This window comes from Solanum lycopersicum, chromosome 5, assembly GCF_036512215.1.
Source record: "Solanum lycopersicum chromosome 5, SLM_r2.1".
NCBI lineage: Eukaryota > Viridiplantae > Streptophyta > Magnoliopsida > Solanales > Solanaceae > Solanum > Solanum lycopersicum.
Window position 1 is genome coordinate 65,588,742 of NC_090804.1, and position 12,496 is coordinate 65,601,237.

At 34.5% G+C, this 12,496-nt stretch overlaps 2 protein-coding genes, 2 non-coding genes and 1 pseudogene across 4 annotated transcripts; 2 read left to right on the forward strand and 3 right to left on the reverse strand.

Annotated features, from left to right (window-relative positions):
- The first annotated feature begins 523 nt into the window (after window positions 1–523).
- Window positions 524–3,075, forward strand: LOC101254493 (uncharacterized; annotated as a pseudogene).
- A 766-nt stretch (window positions 3,076–3,841) lies between these two features.
- On the reverse strand, window positions 3,842–3,913 carry TRNAW-CCA (transfer RNA tryptophan (anticodon CCA)). Its single transcript has one exon. It is a non-coding gene; the product is annotated as a tRNA-Trp (tRNA).
- Window positions 3,914–5,171: 1,258 nt separating this feature from the next.
- LOC101246430 (uncharacterized) lies at window positions 5,172–8,915 on the forward strand. The gene is made up of 5 exons (XM_004239940.5): window positions 5,172–5,415; window positions 5,500–5,573; window positions 7,037–7,172; window positions 7,293–7,706; window positions 8,318–8,915. The coding sequence occupies exons 1-5, from the start codon at window positions 5,311–5,313 to the stop codon at window positions 8,594–8,596; spliced, it is 1,008 nt and encodes a 335-aa protein (XP_004239988.1). The 5' UTR covers window positions 5,172–5,310; the 3' UTR covers window positions 8,597–8,915.
- A 289-nt stretch (window positions 8,916–9,204) lies between these two features.
- Window positions 9,205–11,488, reverse strand: p34 (annexin). The gene is made up of 5 exons (NM_001365453.1): window positions 11,413–11,488; window positions 10,674–10,819; window positions 10,166–10,384; window positions 9,897–10,109; window positions 9,205–9,501 (listed from the first exon to the last, which is right to left on the reverse strand). The coding sequence occupies exons 1-5, from the start codon at window positions 11,486–11,488 to the stop codon at window positions 9,205–9,207; spliced, it is 951 nt and encodes a 316-aa protein (NP_001352382.1).
- A 468-nt stretch (window positions 11,489–11,956) lies between these two features.
- Window positions 11,957–12,029, reverse strand: TRNAR-ACG (transfer RNA arginine (anticodon ACG)). Its single transcript has one exon. It is a non-coding gene; the product is annotated as a tRNA-Arg (tRNA).
- Between the last annotated feature and the right edge of the window lie 467 nt (window positions 12,030–12,496).

The following is a 12,496-nucleotide window of genomic DNA, read 5'->3' on the forward strand; positions in this document are numbered from 1 at the left end:
TTTAATCTTCTTGTTTATCACAATAGCAAATATTCTATTTAGATTTTAAACTACTTTAGACAAATCAAAATATACACACACAAAAAAAAAAGGCACGTGACATTTTTAAAAAATAATAGTCAACAAATAAAATAGATGCCCAACAATAAAAATAATAAAGCTCGCTATAATTATGGCAACTGCATCATAATTTTATGTTATAAACTACATCTACATCTACATTTACATTAATAATAAATTAAGTAGCCATATAAGGTATGTGAGCACATGTAAGTAATTATTTATTACATACTCGTAAAAAAACTAAATTTGCAATTAGAGACATTTTAATTGTTCGTGATTATGTCAATTCTCATAGATAGATACCCAAACAAAGAAGAAAAAGAAATCTAGGAAGAAACTTATCGACGCTTGAATATTGATTATCTGGATTTTCACTTTGTTGGTTAGTGTAATATTTTCTGTTAAAGCTCTAAAGCAGAGAAACAGAGCTACATTTTAGAAGTTGAGTATCCAAAATTTCAAATTGCATTAACTCTTTTTATTTATCCAAATTGCTCCTATGGAGAAGATAAGATCGGATAAGTTAACTCTTGTGTTGGTTAATATAGCTGGTATAATGGAGAAAGCTGATGAAGCTTTGTTACCTAATGTTTATACTGAAATTGGCAAAGATTTGCATACTGATCCAACTGGTCTTGGTTCTCTTACTCTGTTTAGATCATTAGTTCAATGTCTTTGTTATCCATTAGCTGCGTATCTTTCTACTCGTCGTAACAGAGGTCACGTCATTGCTTTTGGTGCTTTTCTATAGTCTGCTGCAACTTTCCTTGTTGCCATCTCTTCCACCTTCACTCAGGTTATTTAATTTATGTCGCGTATATCATGTTGTTTGTTTGTCTTGAGTAAAAGGTTTATCAGAAACAGTCTCTCTATCTATCTGTTGTTCACTTATGCTTGTAGTATACTGTTTATGTATGTTTTTTATGTGTAGATAACAGATGTTGACTTTTCATGTGTTTACTTTTTTATCATACTACTTGAATTTAAGCAAATCTAACAGATGTTGTTTAACACAGATAGCGATTTCGAGAGGATTGAATGGAATAGGACTTGCGATTGTCACACCAGCAATCCTATCTCTAGTTGCTGATTCAACTCATGAGAGTAATCGCGGTACAGCTTTTGGATGGTTAGCATTAACAGGAAGCTCTGGTGCAGTTGTTGGTGGGACTATGTCTGTGCTGATTGCTGAAACATCATTCATGGGAATCACGGGCTGGAGAATCTCCTTTCATCTGGTTGGTGTTATTAGTGTTCTTGTCGGTTTGCTAGTCTATTTCTTTGCCAACGATCCACAATACGTTGGAAGTAAGAAAAATCAGCGTATAGTAAAACCATTTCAAGAAGAAATTAGTGAACTGATAAAAGAAGCGAAAGCAGTTATAAAAGTTCCATCGTTTCAAATACTTATCGCTCAAGGGGTTTCGGGGATGTTCCCCTGGTCAGCATTGTCATTTGCCACAATGTGGTTGGAGCTTATCGGATTCTCTCACAAGACGACAGCACTTCTCAGTACTTTGTTTCAAGTTTCTCAGTCACTTGGCGCGTTGTGCGGAGGATTCTGTAAGAATTACAAGAAACAGTAAAGAGAAATGATTGGGAAATTTTCTGTGTATTTCTTTCTTCTTGTAAGCTTCTATATATACAAGTATTATGAAAAATCAAGAACCTTCTATTCCTAACAAACTATACAGCTGTTCTAATTCTATTTGTCCAAATATCTAACAAACTTTTATTCTTTACAAAGAAATCTATTAAGGGTAAAAAAAGAATCTAGGTATTGTATAATTGGATATATACAAATGGTGAGAAGGCATAAATATTCATAGCTTTGAAACCATAGCTGGGCCTTCATTTCTTGTTTCCGTTTCTGATCCTCCAGGCCCAACTTTGCTTTAGCTTGCTATTTCCGCAGGCCCAATATGATTCAGCCCATTATTGTCGGGGCCCCAATGTCAAACATTGCTGAAGTGATTTTGAAACATTTGGAACGTTCCTCTGGTCTGAAACTCCTCGATATTCTCTTCGATGTTTCCCAAGATGTCCATTGTTCTTCTCACCTTTCTCTTCGTCTTCTTCTTCACCTTCCTGATCTGCATGTTGTCGGAGATGCTTATCTTCAACAGATTCATGGGGGATGTATTGGCTAAGCGTTTGCCTAATTCTGGTAGGATTATACTCTCTCAGATTAGCACTGGATCAGCAATACCTTTAGCTGCAATTTTGCTGCTGCTATTGCCTAATGATCCTAAAACAGCTACGTTGCACGGTATAGTCTTGTTCATCACGGGATCAATCATATCATGGTGTGGTCCAGCGACAAACAAGTACGTCCTCTTCTCATCAAATATATTATTTGTCAGTACACTGCACAGATTTTTTTTCATGATCGTTTTCCTAATTCATGATCTCCATTTCAATCTGTTTGTCTGCTTTTGACTTGATACAGAGTTTAAGAAAGTAAAATAGACTTTTCAATCTTGTGGTCTTATAATTATAGATACGTACTAAAATGTTAACCCTTGACATGTTCGTAGTCCAATATTTGCTGAGATAGTTCCTGAGAGAGCTCGAACAAGCATTTATGCTCTGGATCGATCTTTTGAGACCATAATATCGTCTTTTGCTCCATTGGTGGTTGGTATGTTAGCTCAACAAGTTTTTGGTTATAAGCCAATCGCGGAGGGATCAACAGGCTCACAAGAGATTGAAACAGATAGACAAAATGCTGTATCACTTGCTAAGGCATTGTACACTGCAATAGGCATTCCAATGGTCATCTGTTGCATAATCTATTCCTTCCTATATTGCACATATCCACAAGATAGGGATCGAGTCCGGTTGCAGATGATTGAAGAAACAGACAACTCTCCATCCGAAGAACAACAGCCCTTACTCGAGCACGATGAGGGCAGAATTCATTCAGCAAAGTAGTTAGTAACAAACTTACTTCTTCATATGTTGTTTGTATTATTGAAATCAAAACACATAATAAAGGGAAAGTAACAAAACGAAACATGAATATTAAGTAAATACCACGTCTTTCTAAAGCACAAGACTCGATTTCCTCAATCAACGCGATGAGATGTGTATGAGAGGAACCCTCTTATTCAGTGGCATTCAGCAGTATCATCTCTGCCATCAACTTAGCATTTGCTCGGATTTTTAATTCGCTCAGGTTAACTTACCTGAGGAAAACTTTAGTGTCTGAATGCAGTATATGCATCCAGACACTAATGATAGTGACTCTGAGGCCGTGGAAGGCGAAGAGTCGAGCTATTTGTACCAATGCAAGTTAAATGGCTCATCATGTTGTATGGAAGGAACGCAACATGTGGTGCCATTGTGGTTCAAAGCACTAAAACAGAAGAAGAAAAAGAGGCTAAACAAAGTATATTTTTCTTGTTGAAACTCACAATTTATTAGTGTATTAGTGGAAATATGTTGAAAACACGTGTAGCTTAACATAACACATGAGTAATATATGTAGTAACACGCGAAGTTTAACAAAACACACGATTAATATATGTAGTAACACATGAAGTTTAACATAACACATGAGTAATCGATTGTGATTAAGAAAAACATAATAACACATAAGTAATTGATTGTGATTAAAAAAAACAAAATAACACATGAATAATCGATTGTGATTAAAAAAATAAAATAACGCATGAATAATCGATTGTGATTAAAAAAATAAAATAACACATGAATAATCAATTGTGATTGGAAAAACGAAAAAAAAAAAGTGGATCCGATTATATAATCAGGGGATTGAACCCGACGTGAATCGAACACGCAACCTTCTGATCTGGAGTCAGACGCGCTACCATTGCGCCACGGATCCTAAGATGTGATATTTATGTAATAAATTTTACATAAAGAATAAAAAAGTGTACTATTGTTTTGATAAATATTTTTTTCCAAGAAAATTATCACACACAAATTCAACTTCCCATGATATAATATATTAAGCATTCCAGTTGTATCCAAGGAATTAAAATTCTATTTTCCCAGATTTTCTATCGGATAATAACCTATAGAGTAATTTCACAAGCGAGATTTGAAGAAATCATAGAATGTAACATAGACTTTATAACTTTTATCATTGTAGGGCAGAAACTTTGTATGTCTAAAGGAATGATATATTATAGGAACAAAAATGAAAGAAAATATAACAATGAAATAACAAGAAAATACAAAGAAAATGAAGCAAGTTATTGATAATATTTAAAATATATAATATTAGAGGCTAAACAATAAAGAAAACTTTAATTAAATTAAATTAAATTATAATGTCAAACCACGAGATTTTGAACAAAAAACAAAAATACTTTTTTTATGATCAAATATAATTTTCAGAATTCAACTCTAAAACAAAATAAAAATATTTATTTACGATTTCGTTAATCATTAAGAAGTTTCATTTTTGTCTTTGAATCATAATAGTGGTGAATTAACCATCTTAATCAAAATCTTCGAATAGGCCTCCAACATTTATTTTCGCCATGTTTCTATAAACAAACAAAAGAAGAACATTATCTCTTACATCTTTCGTCTATTTTTAATTTTTATGTTGCATTTTTCAGAGATCACGAGTTTAAGCACTAAGTATAAAGAAATCATTTTGAAAGCTGAATTCATTTTTTTTAAAAAAAGATAAATTGACTAGTCAAATACAGATTGTTATTCTTTAAAGATACAAACTATATTTTTCAAAATTACTATTCAAATTTATTTAAGCAATCATAAAATTACGATAATAAACACATGTAATAATTTAGATTAAGAATATAAACAAATCAACTAAATAATTAAGATAAACAATCAAAATTTAAACCTACATTCCTTACAAATAAATAAGATCTTAAATAATACATAGTTTATTAAAAATACAAGAGTCAATTTTAGAGTCTAGAAAAATTTTGAGTAATAACAAATTTCTTTCTATTTTAGCTTATGATCATTTTTAGAAAAAATAATTAAAATCTCCACTTTACATGGATTCATAATCCACGTGTCAAAATTCTACACCCATGCAAAGGGGCCCCACACAAATTTTTTTTGAGCAAACAACAAATATAAAAAACGTGACCAACAAATAGCATTTGAAAAATAGAAAACATTCAGAGAGAGAAAAAAAAAGCTGAAATTAATTCATTCAAAAACTCCAAAAACGTATCGACTCACCGAGTTGTTTTGTTAAAACTCGGTGGCCGTAAAAATAAAATAAAAAAATTAACAATGGAGAAATCAACACCTGCACGGAATTCGAGAACATGCACGGCGGATCTGCTGAATTGGTCGTCGGAGGTTCCGCCGCCGTCGTCCGTTTCTCGTTCTCGTCAGGTATTTTTTTTGCCGTTGTTTCGCCGGAGAGCGAGGTGTTGAGGATTAATTTTGTCATTTTTGTTTTTTTTCTGTGGTTTGCAGCTTTCTAATGGAATCGGTAAGGTGTTGTTTGGAGGAGATGTTTCTGATGAGGAAGCTGAAAGCTTGTATAAAAGGTGAAGCTTTTTGAATTTGTTTAAAATTCGAAACGGTAAAAATTTCGTTAAATTATGTGAAATTGAACAAATTGTAATAGTTTGATCCAAAAATATTCGCTATATTAATAGTTTGGATTGAAAAATGTCCTCATTAGTTGTGGTTGTGGGATGTGACAGTATCCCTTGAGGGTGCGTGAAAGCTGGCTCAGAAATGACTTTATGAATATTTTTGAGCCAAATTATTAACGACATGAGCATTTTTAGGCCAAATTATTAATGTTTGTTCCATTTCACATAATTTAGGACATTTTTATGCTTTTTCGTTTAATATTTGGTATTTGAATGAAATGAGCGTGAAAATGAATGATTAGAAAAAGATAATATTATATAGCATATGTTAATTAATAATTTGGAATTGAAGCGTAAGCGATTTTTTTTTTTTTTTGATATTTCATTATTATTTGATTCTTTTATAAATCTTTTATCTTCTTGTATTGCATGTTAGCTTAATATGTTCTATTGTGTAATGCTGCATTGTTCATTTCAATCTCCAGAATTTTGCCTGAAATATCATATTTTCTTATTTTTTATTTACAGTTATGTTTCATATAGAAGTTATGTGCGCATTTAGGGTTTCTTTTTCAACTTTATTCCGCTATTTAATAAAGATGATTTTTAAAAAAAAGTTGTTGTTCCCTGTTTCTTTTCCGAGTAAAGCTGATCGCTGTTTTGGTTTAAACGTACGATAGAGTGCAGTTGTTATTCTCCGTTGCTTTTCCTTTTCATTGTTCAGGATGTTCATGCCTTTCAATGATCTTTAATTTGGTTCTAATGCTTTTGTGTTTTTGATCTATCCCACCATTTGTTGTATATGTTACCGGTTTGATCTTTTTATTTTTATTATTATTGAAAATGTAGATTTGATGCTGCTCATCATTGATATGTTTTTGTAACATTCGATTTCGTAACTGACCAACCATTTTATATCTTAGGATACCCTTCGCATTAGGAGGATTGTTAATCATACTGGGAAATTGAAGTAGTTCTTTATAGTTGTTTTTTTATGTAATTAGGATGCTATTTTGTGGATGTCTGGTGTTAGAAATTACAGCCATAAGGATCGTATAGAGTTAATTAGATCTTTATTGTATGGAGTTGTCTTTGGACTTCGAGGAAATATTTGTAGATATAGTGATGAAGGTGGAGCTTTGCGGGTAGGTTGATGACTAGCTTAATGAAAGCCTAGTCTAAGCACTTCCTTAGTTGAGTGGTAATTGTTTTCTCACGCGACTTGTGACTAGTGGAACTGAAATCCGGAGGGTCATCAGGATTATGTTCCCGTGTTGTTGCAACTCATGTTAGTAGACCAAGAAGTTCCTATTGTTTGGAAAGAAAATGAAAATTAAGTAAATGACAATGGCTTTGAGTTTATGTACTCTTATTTCTAGAACTTATCCCTGTTGAAAATTTGCTATCTTCAGGAGACCTTCTTCAGGGTATAAACTGAAGGAGATGATCGGCAGCAATATATTTTCTGCTGGTGGTAAGGATGTTGCATCAGAATCTGGACCTGTTAACGGTAATGCTAACATCAGAACATCCGTGCGGATAGTTCAGGTACCAGTTTCCTCTTATTTAAGAAAATTTATTACTGCATCAGACTAGGAGTACGAGCAGGCTACATAATTAGGAAATCGGTGAATAGCACTTTGATCGAATTTTACGATGCCATTGTAGCAAGGTGCAAATGGGAAAAGCCAGATTTCTTTTGGTACTGAAGAGAAGATCTCCCAGAAGACGCCTACTGAAGTAGAAAAGCAGGACGAGCTAAGTGGAGACCAAGAGAACAAGACAGATAGCCTTTCATTAAGTACTGTAGAAAATATCTCCGAGGAAATGCCTATCACTCTAACAGAAGTGGAAAAGCAACATGAGCTGAGTGGAAATCAAGAAAGCAAGATTCGTAGCAAGGTGAAGAAGCAGTTGTCGGAAGCAAAGAGCAAGGAACTTAGTGGAAGTAACATCTTTGGACCTCCCATAGAAGTTCCTCCAAGATCATCGAAAGTTGCTCGTTCATTGCAACCCGAAGAAAGCAAAGACATGGGTGAACCTGCTCCACGAGTTGTGCACACATCTGTCAAGGTTTCTAATGTAAGTTGCCTACTGAGACTTGTTTCTGTTTCAAATTTCTCACTCCAGCCTCGACTGCACCACTCTCCCATCCCAACTCATCTTCTCAGTCTCTTCCCACTATCTTCTTTCTCAAATAGAGTTGAGGATTCAATGTGATAATCTCGTGAAAATGATATTAGATATAAGGAATCACTTTTTCGGTTTTACCATAATATAAATCCTTCAGGTAGATAAAGTTGACAAAAGAAAAAGGCTTTATACATATGTAGACACTGTAACTGACAGCTAAATACATTAAACTTGAGGAGGATGAACATCTAGACATCTCAACTCGTCTTCATTGTGTCACTTGAACACTCCAATTTACAAAATGATCATCTAGACACCTCCAAAATTTATGGGCTGCTTCAGCATTGGCTGTCCACGAGACACAGTGGGGACGAGTTGAGGTGTCTACTAGATGTTCATTCTCAAAGTTGAAGTATTTAGCTGTCAGTTGAGGTTAAGTTAAGGTCTCGTCTATGTATTTTGCTATTTGAACTAGTATGGATCTCATTTCTCACGTTTCAATTTCCGTGTTTTGCCATTTGAACTACGATGGATCTCATTTCCTCTTATGCATTGTGCAGCCTTCTGGTGGTCAAAGTAGTATCTTGTTTGGCGGTGAACCTGTTGTGGAGCCAGTAAAGAAAATACATAACCAGAAAGTTGCAGAGTTGAACGGCAATGGCATCTTCAAGGGAGACGCTGTCACTCCTCCTGGATCTTCCGAGAAGTCACTGAGCAGGTCTAAGCTGAGAGAAATGAGTGGTAGCGGTATATTCTCCGATGGTAAAGCTGAATCCAGAGTTTGCTATGGTGGCGTTCGTAAACCACCAGGTGGAGAGAGCAGCATCAGATTATTTTAAGTAAACGATCACATCATACTGCGCGATACTTATGTTAACCTGTAAATGCAAACACTTCGTCTCTGCATCTGTCTAGTAAAACCTTCTACGCAATGTGGTTTAGGAATGAGGATTGTAAATTTTAAAGTGTCATATAGACAATATTTACACCCTCATTTTGATTCAAAATACAGGAATATTATCCTACTATAGTACTACTTTTCTGGATAGTATTCATTATAGTTGATTGACTAGTATTATCAGAGGTGTTAGCACGTGTACTCGTTAACTTTGGAAAAAAATTATGTAAATGTATACAAGAATTGAGGCATTGTTGTTACTCCTTTCACACAACTTTACTTGTCGTTCTTACTAAAAATAGATAGTTTAAGATAAAATTGAATACATTGACTAATTAGCACAGAAAACCCAAGTGAAGAGTACATTAGATTAACATTTTGAATGATTAAAGAGAATAAATATGAAAGTCAAAAAGACAGTTTCTTAAGGGACGTGTTAAAGTAAAAATGTGACAAATAAAATGGTGTGTTTAGTCACCAGAAGCTAACTCTTATGGGACATAAAAACTGCAGAATTTAGGAAACGCATCTGATATCCTACAACATAATTCAAAGATTTCCATGGCCAATTAAGGCTAAAAGCATTTTTCCATAGTCTCCTGAAGTGTCATCAGAAATTGCACTCTCCAGAGTCACACTGTTCCTCTTGTAGTACTTCTCTTTGATGAGTTCCATATCGACTTCAGCTCGAGTAGCAACAACTCTAGTAAGAGACTCTTCATCTGTGCCAATCCCCTTCATTGCTAATCGAAGAACTTTCTCAAAGTACTTCTCAGGTTCCATCAAACACTTTATTGCTGATCTCAGTAAGGTCAAGTATTGATCCTTAGGATTGGCTCTCAAATCCTGTGTAAGCCCAATGACTTGATCAAACAAAGTTCATATATACAAATATTCAGAAAAAGGGAAGCGCGGTGCAATAAGCTCTTGTAATGTAATGCATAGGGTCTTGGGAAGGGTCGGACCACTAGGGTCTATGGTACGTTGCCTTACCCTACATTTCTGCAAGAGGTTGTTTCCATAGCTCTCGTGGAGGCCACATGGCAACAACTTAAGGCTCCCTTTTGGACAATGGATGTAACCCTTACAAGGCTCATGATTCTACGACTAGAACTAGTGACTCCTGAGGTCACACAGATACAACTTTACTGTTACTCCAAGGCTCCCCCCTCCCACAAAAAAACACTAACAAGACTTAAAAGTAAGAGAATTTGACAATGGAGTGATGTTTTGAACTCTACCTTGTTGATTGCATTACCAAATTTATCATTGTACTGATTAAATGTTGCATTGAGCTGTGTTTTACTCCGAATCGATAGAATTCTGATGAGCTCATCATCACTATAAGCCTTATCAGAGATCTTCTCGTGTAGTATCTTTGCTTCATCACTTGCTAAGTCCATATTCACTTCTTCTCCTTCATATCTTAACGCAGTTACAAGAGAAACCAAAAGCTGTTTGGGGATTAGTTTACGAAATGGAGGAAAATTACACCAACATGTGAAAGTACCTTACGAAAATCCCCTGTTGAGTGATCAGCAACATCTTCCTCAAGCGATTTCTTGTAACGAGCTTGGTAGTTCTGCCTCACTTTAAACAGATCAACAGAAGACCTAGCACACGCGATTTCCATGATAATGCAGTTGCTACCGGGTAGATGTTTGATAGCCTCGTTAACCAAACATGCATCGCGTTCAGCTGGAGCCATAGTCCACAAATGCACTACACGCTGCAACGCCAGTTTGATTGCAATATCAATGCAGGATTGTAGATGAGTGGATTCAAAAAAAAGTGCTAAAAACAATGTCATATCTACCACAATACTACTCCCTCTGTTCCAGTCTACGTGACACACTTTCTATTTTAGTCCGTTGCAGAAAGAATATAACACATAAATTGGAATGTACGAGTAGGGGATTCAACTGACCACCCTTAGACCAATGTGACTCTGCGAATCATGTCAAGAACCAAAACATTAGTAATCAGTTTTTGGTTTATAAGGAGAAAACGAAACGAACCTGAAAGTCACCTGATATTTCTCCTGCCAAGTCCTGGAGAAGATCTTTTTCATAAGCTGCTTCGTAAGTTTCTCTGATTAGCTTTCGTTGAGCTGCATTTCGATGACCTAAGATCCGAATAATACACTCTTCATCTGTTCCCCATCCTGCAAATGTTTCATCAACATAGCTCAGAGGCAAACAAATGTCGCGCCATGAATCAATACGTTCATCTGAACCCAATACTTTTGCCAGAACGCGCATACACATATATTATGTGTGCATAACATTACTAAATCTTCAACAAATATGAAATCAAGCAACTCATAATTTCAAAAGTTCATTCGTTTCATAACTTTGGTCCAAACTCTGTATTTGTGTATAAAAAAATCAATGAAATATGTGTTAAGTATAAGCATTTGAGGTCGTCGTTACGTTCATCTAGGATCTCAAATTCATAAAGTCCAAATCCTAGATCCATCTATATGGTTATGCAACTACTAATTGTATAGCAAATCAAATCAGAATTAAACTAGTGATGGATGATTACTTTTTAAAAAAAAAAACACAAATGGATGCATGCTTCTTCATGCATAATATAATTTACATAACCATTATAATACAATTCACTACCAAAACAAAATATATACAGGAATTAGCGACAGATAAAATTATAAAAAAAAAATCACGTTAGGTATGAACTATTAACGATAAATTTCGTAACTAATTAATTATAGATCTGAAGGTAAAAGAGAGAGACCTACAAAAGCTTTTCTTAGTTGTTGAGAATCCTCAGCTGCAGAAGGAACCAATTCTGGAATTTTTAGACTTTCCATATTTTTTTTTATTTATGATTTGTGATTTCAATCTTACTCATTCTTGTAATATATGTATTTTTTGAATCCGATATAAGAGGAAAGACTATTTATACGTGTGTTTTCTTAATATCTGAATGTATAAAATTTGTTTTTATTTAGAAGTTTTTAAATATATAATTGAATATTTTTATCAAGTTGTATGGCGTTTGGAGATGATAATGGTGGTTGATGAGGGTGTTGATTGAGGATGGATGTTGGCTAGTGATGTTTAGCTAGAATAGTGATGATGGTTGACAGTAGTGATTGATGGTGACAGCTTGACGGGTCATAATTGTAATGTGTAATAGTAATAGTTTATGACGTTGATTGGTGATATTGGATATATAACGATGATTTATAGTAGGTACGATTGTGACTAACGATTATAATAATGGCTACGAATTACGATAGCAAATAGAGAGAAATGGCAAAAACAAAAATGATATGCGACTCCGCTGGGGATCGAACCCAGAATCTCTGGTTTCGTAGACCAGCGCCTTATCCATTGGGCCACGGAGTCGTTGTTGATATAGTTAAAGCAATTTTCTATTTAACCTCAAAAAAACATTTTCCAATGTTTGAAATCTTCAATATTTTCGACTATATGAAAATGAATTATTTCCCCTTTTTAAAATCCTTCTTCATTCACCTATAATAAAATAGATTTGTACGTTGCAGCAAATTTTGCGATACAAATACTTTCATTGTCCACACGTCTAAATCGAGTGATCATCTAAAATATTATCTCCAATATTTCGTTAGTTTATGAAGTAATGAATAGCTTTGTAATATGCATTATAGCATACTCAACTCTCCTGACCTACTCCGTATAACAATTTTTTATATTTTCAACACGCCCCATCTGTGTAGGTTCTCCTTATTCCTTTTCTCCACTTTGTTACACACAAATAAGAAGTTAACAAAATTTGTATAAATCACATCTTGTACATTATGATACTTGAGCAAGAAATTTCTTTAAGAAAATAA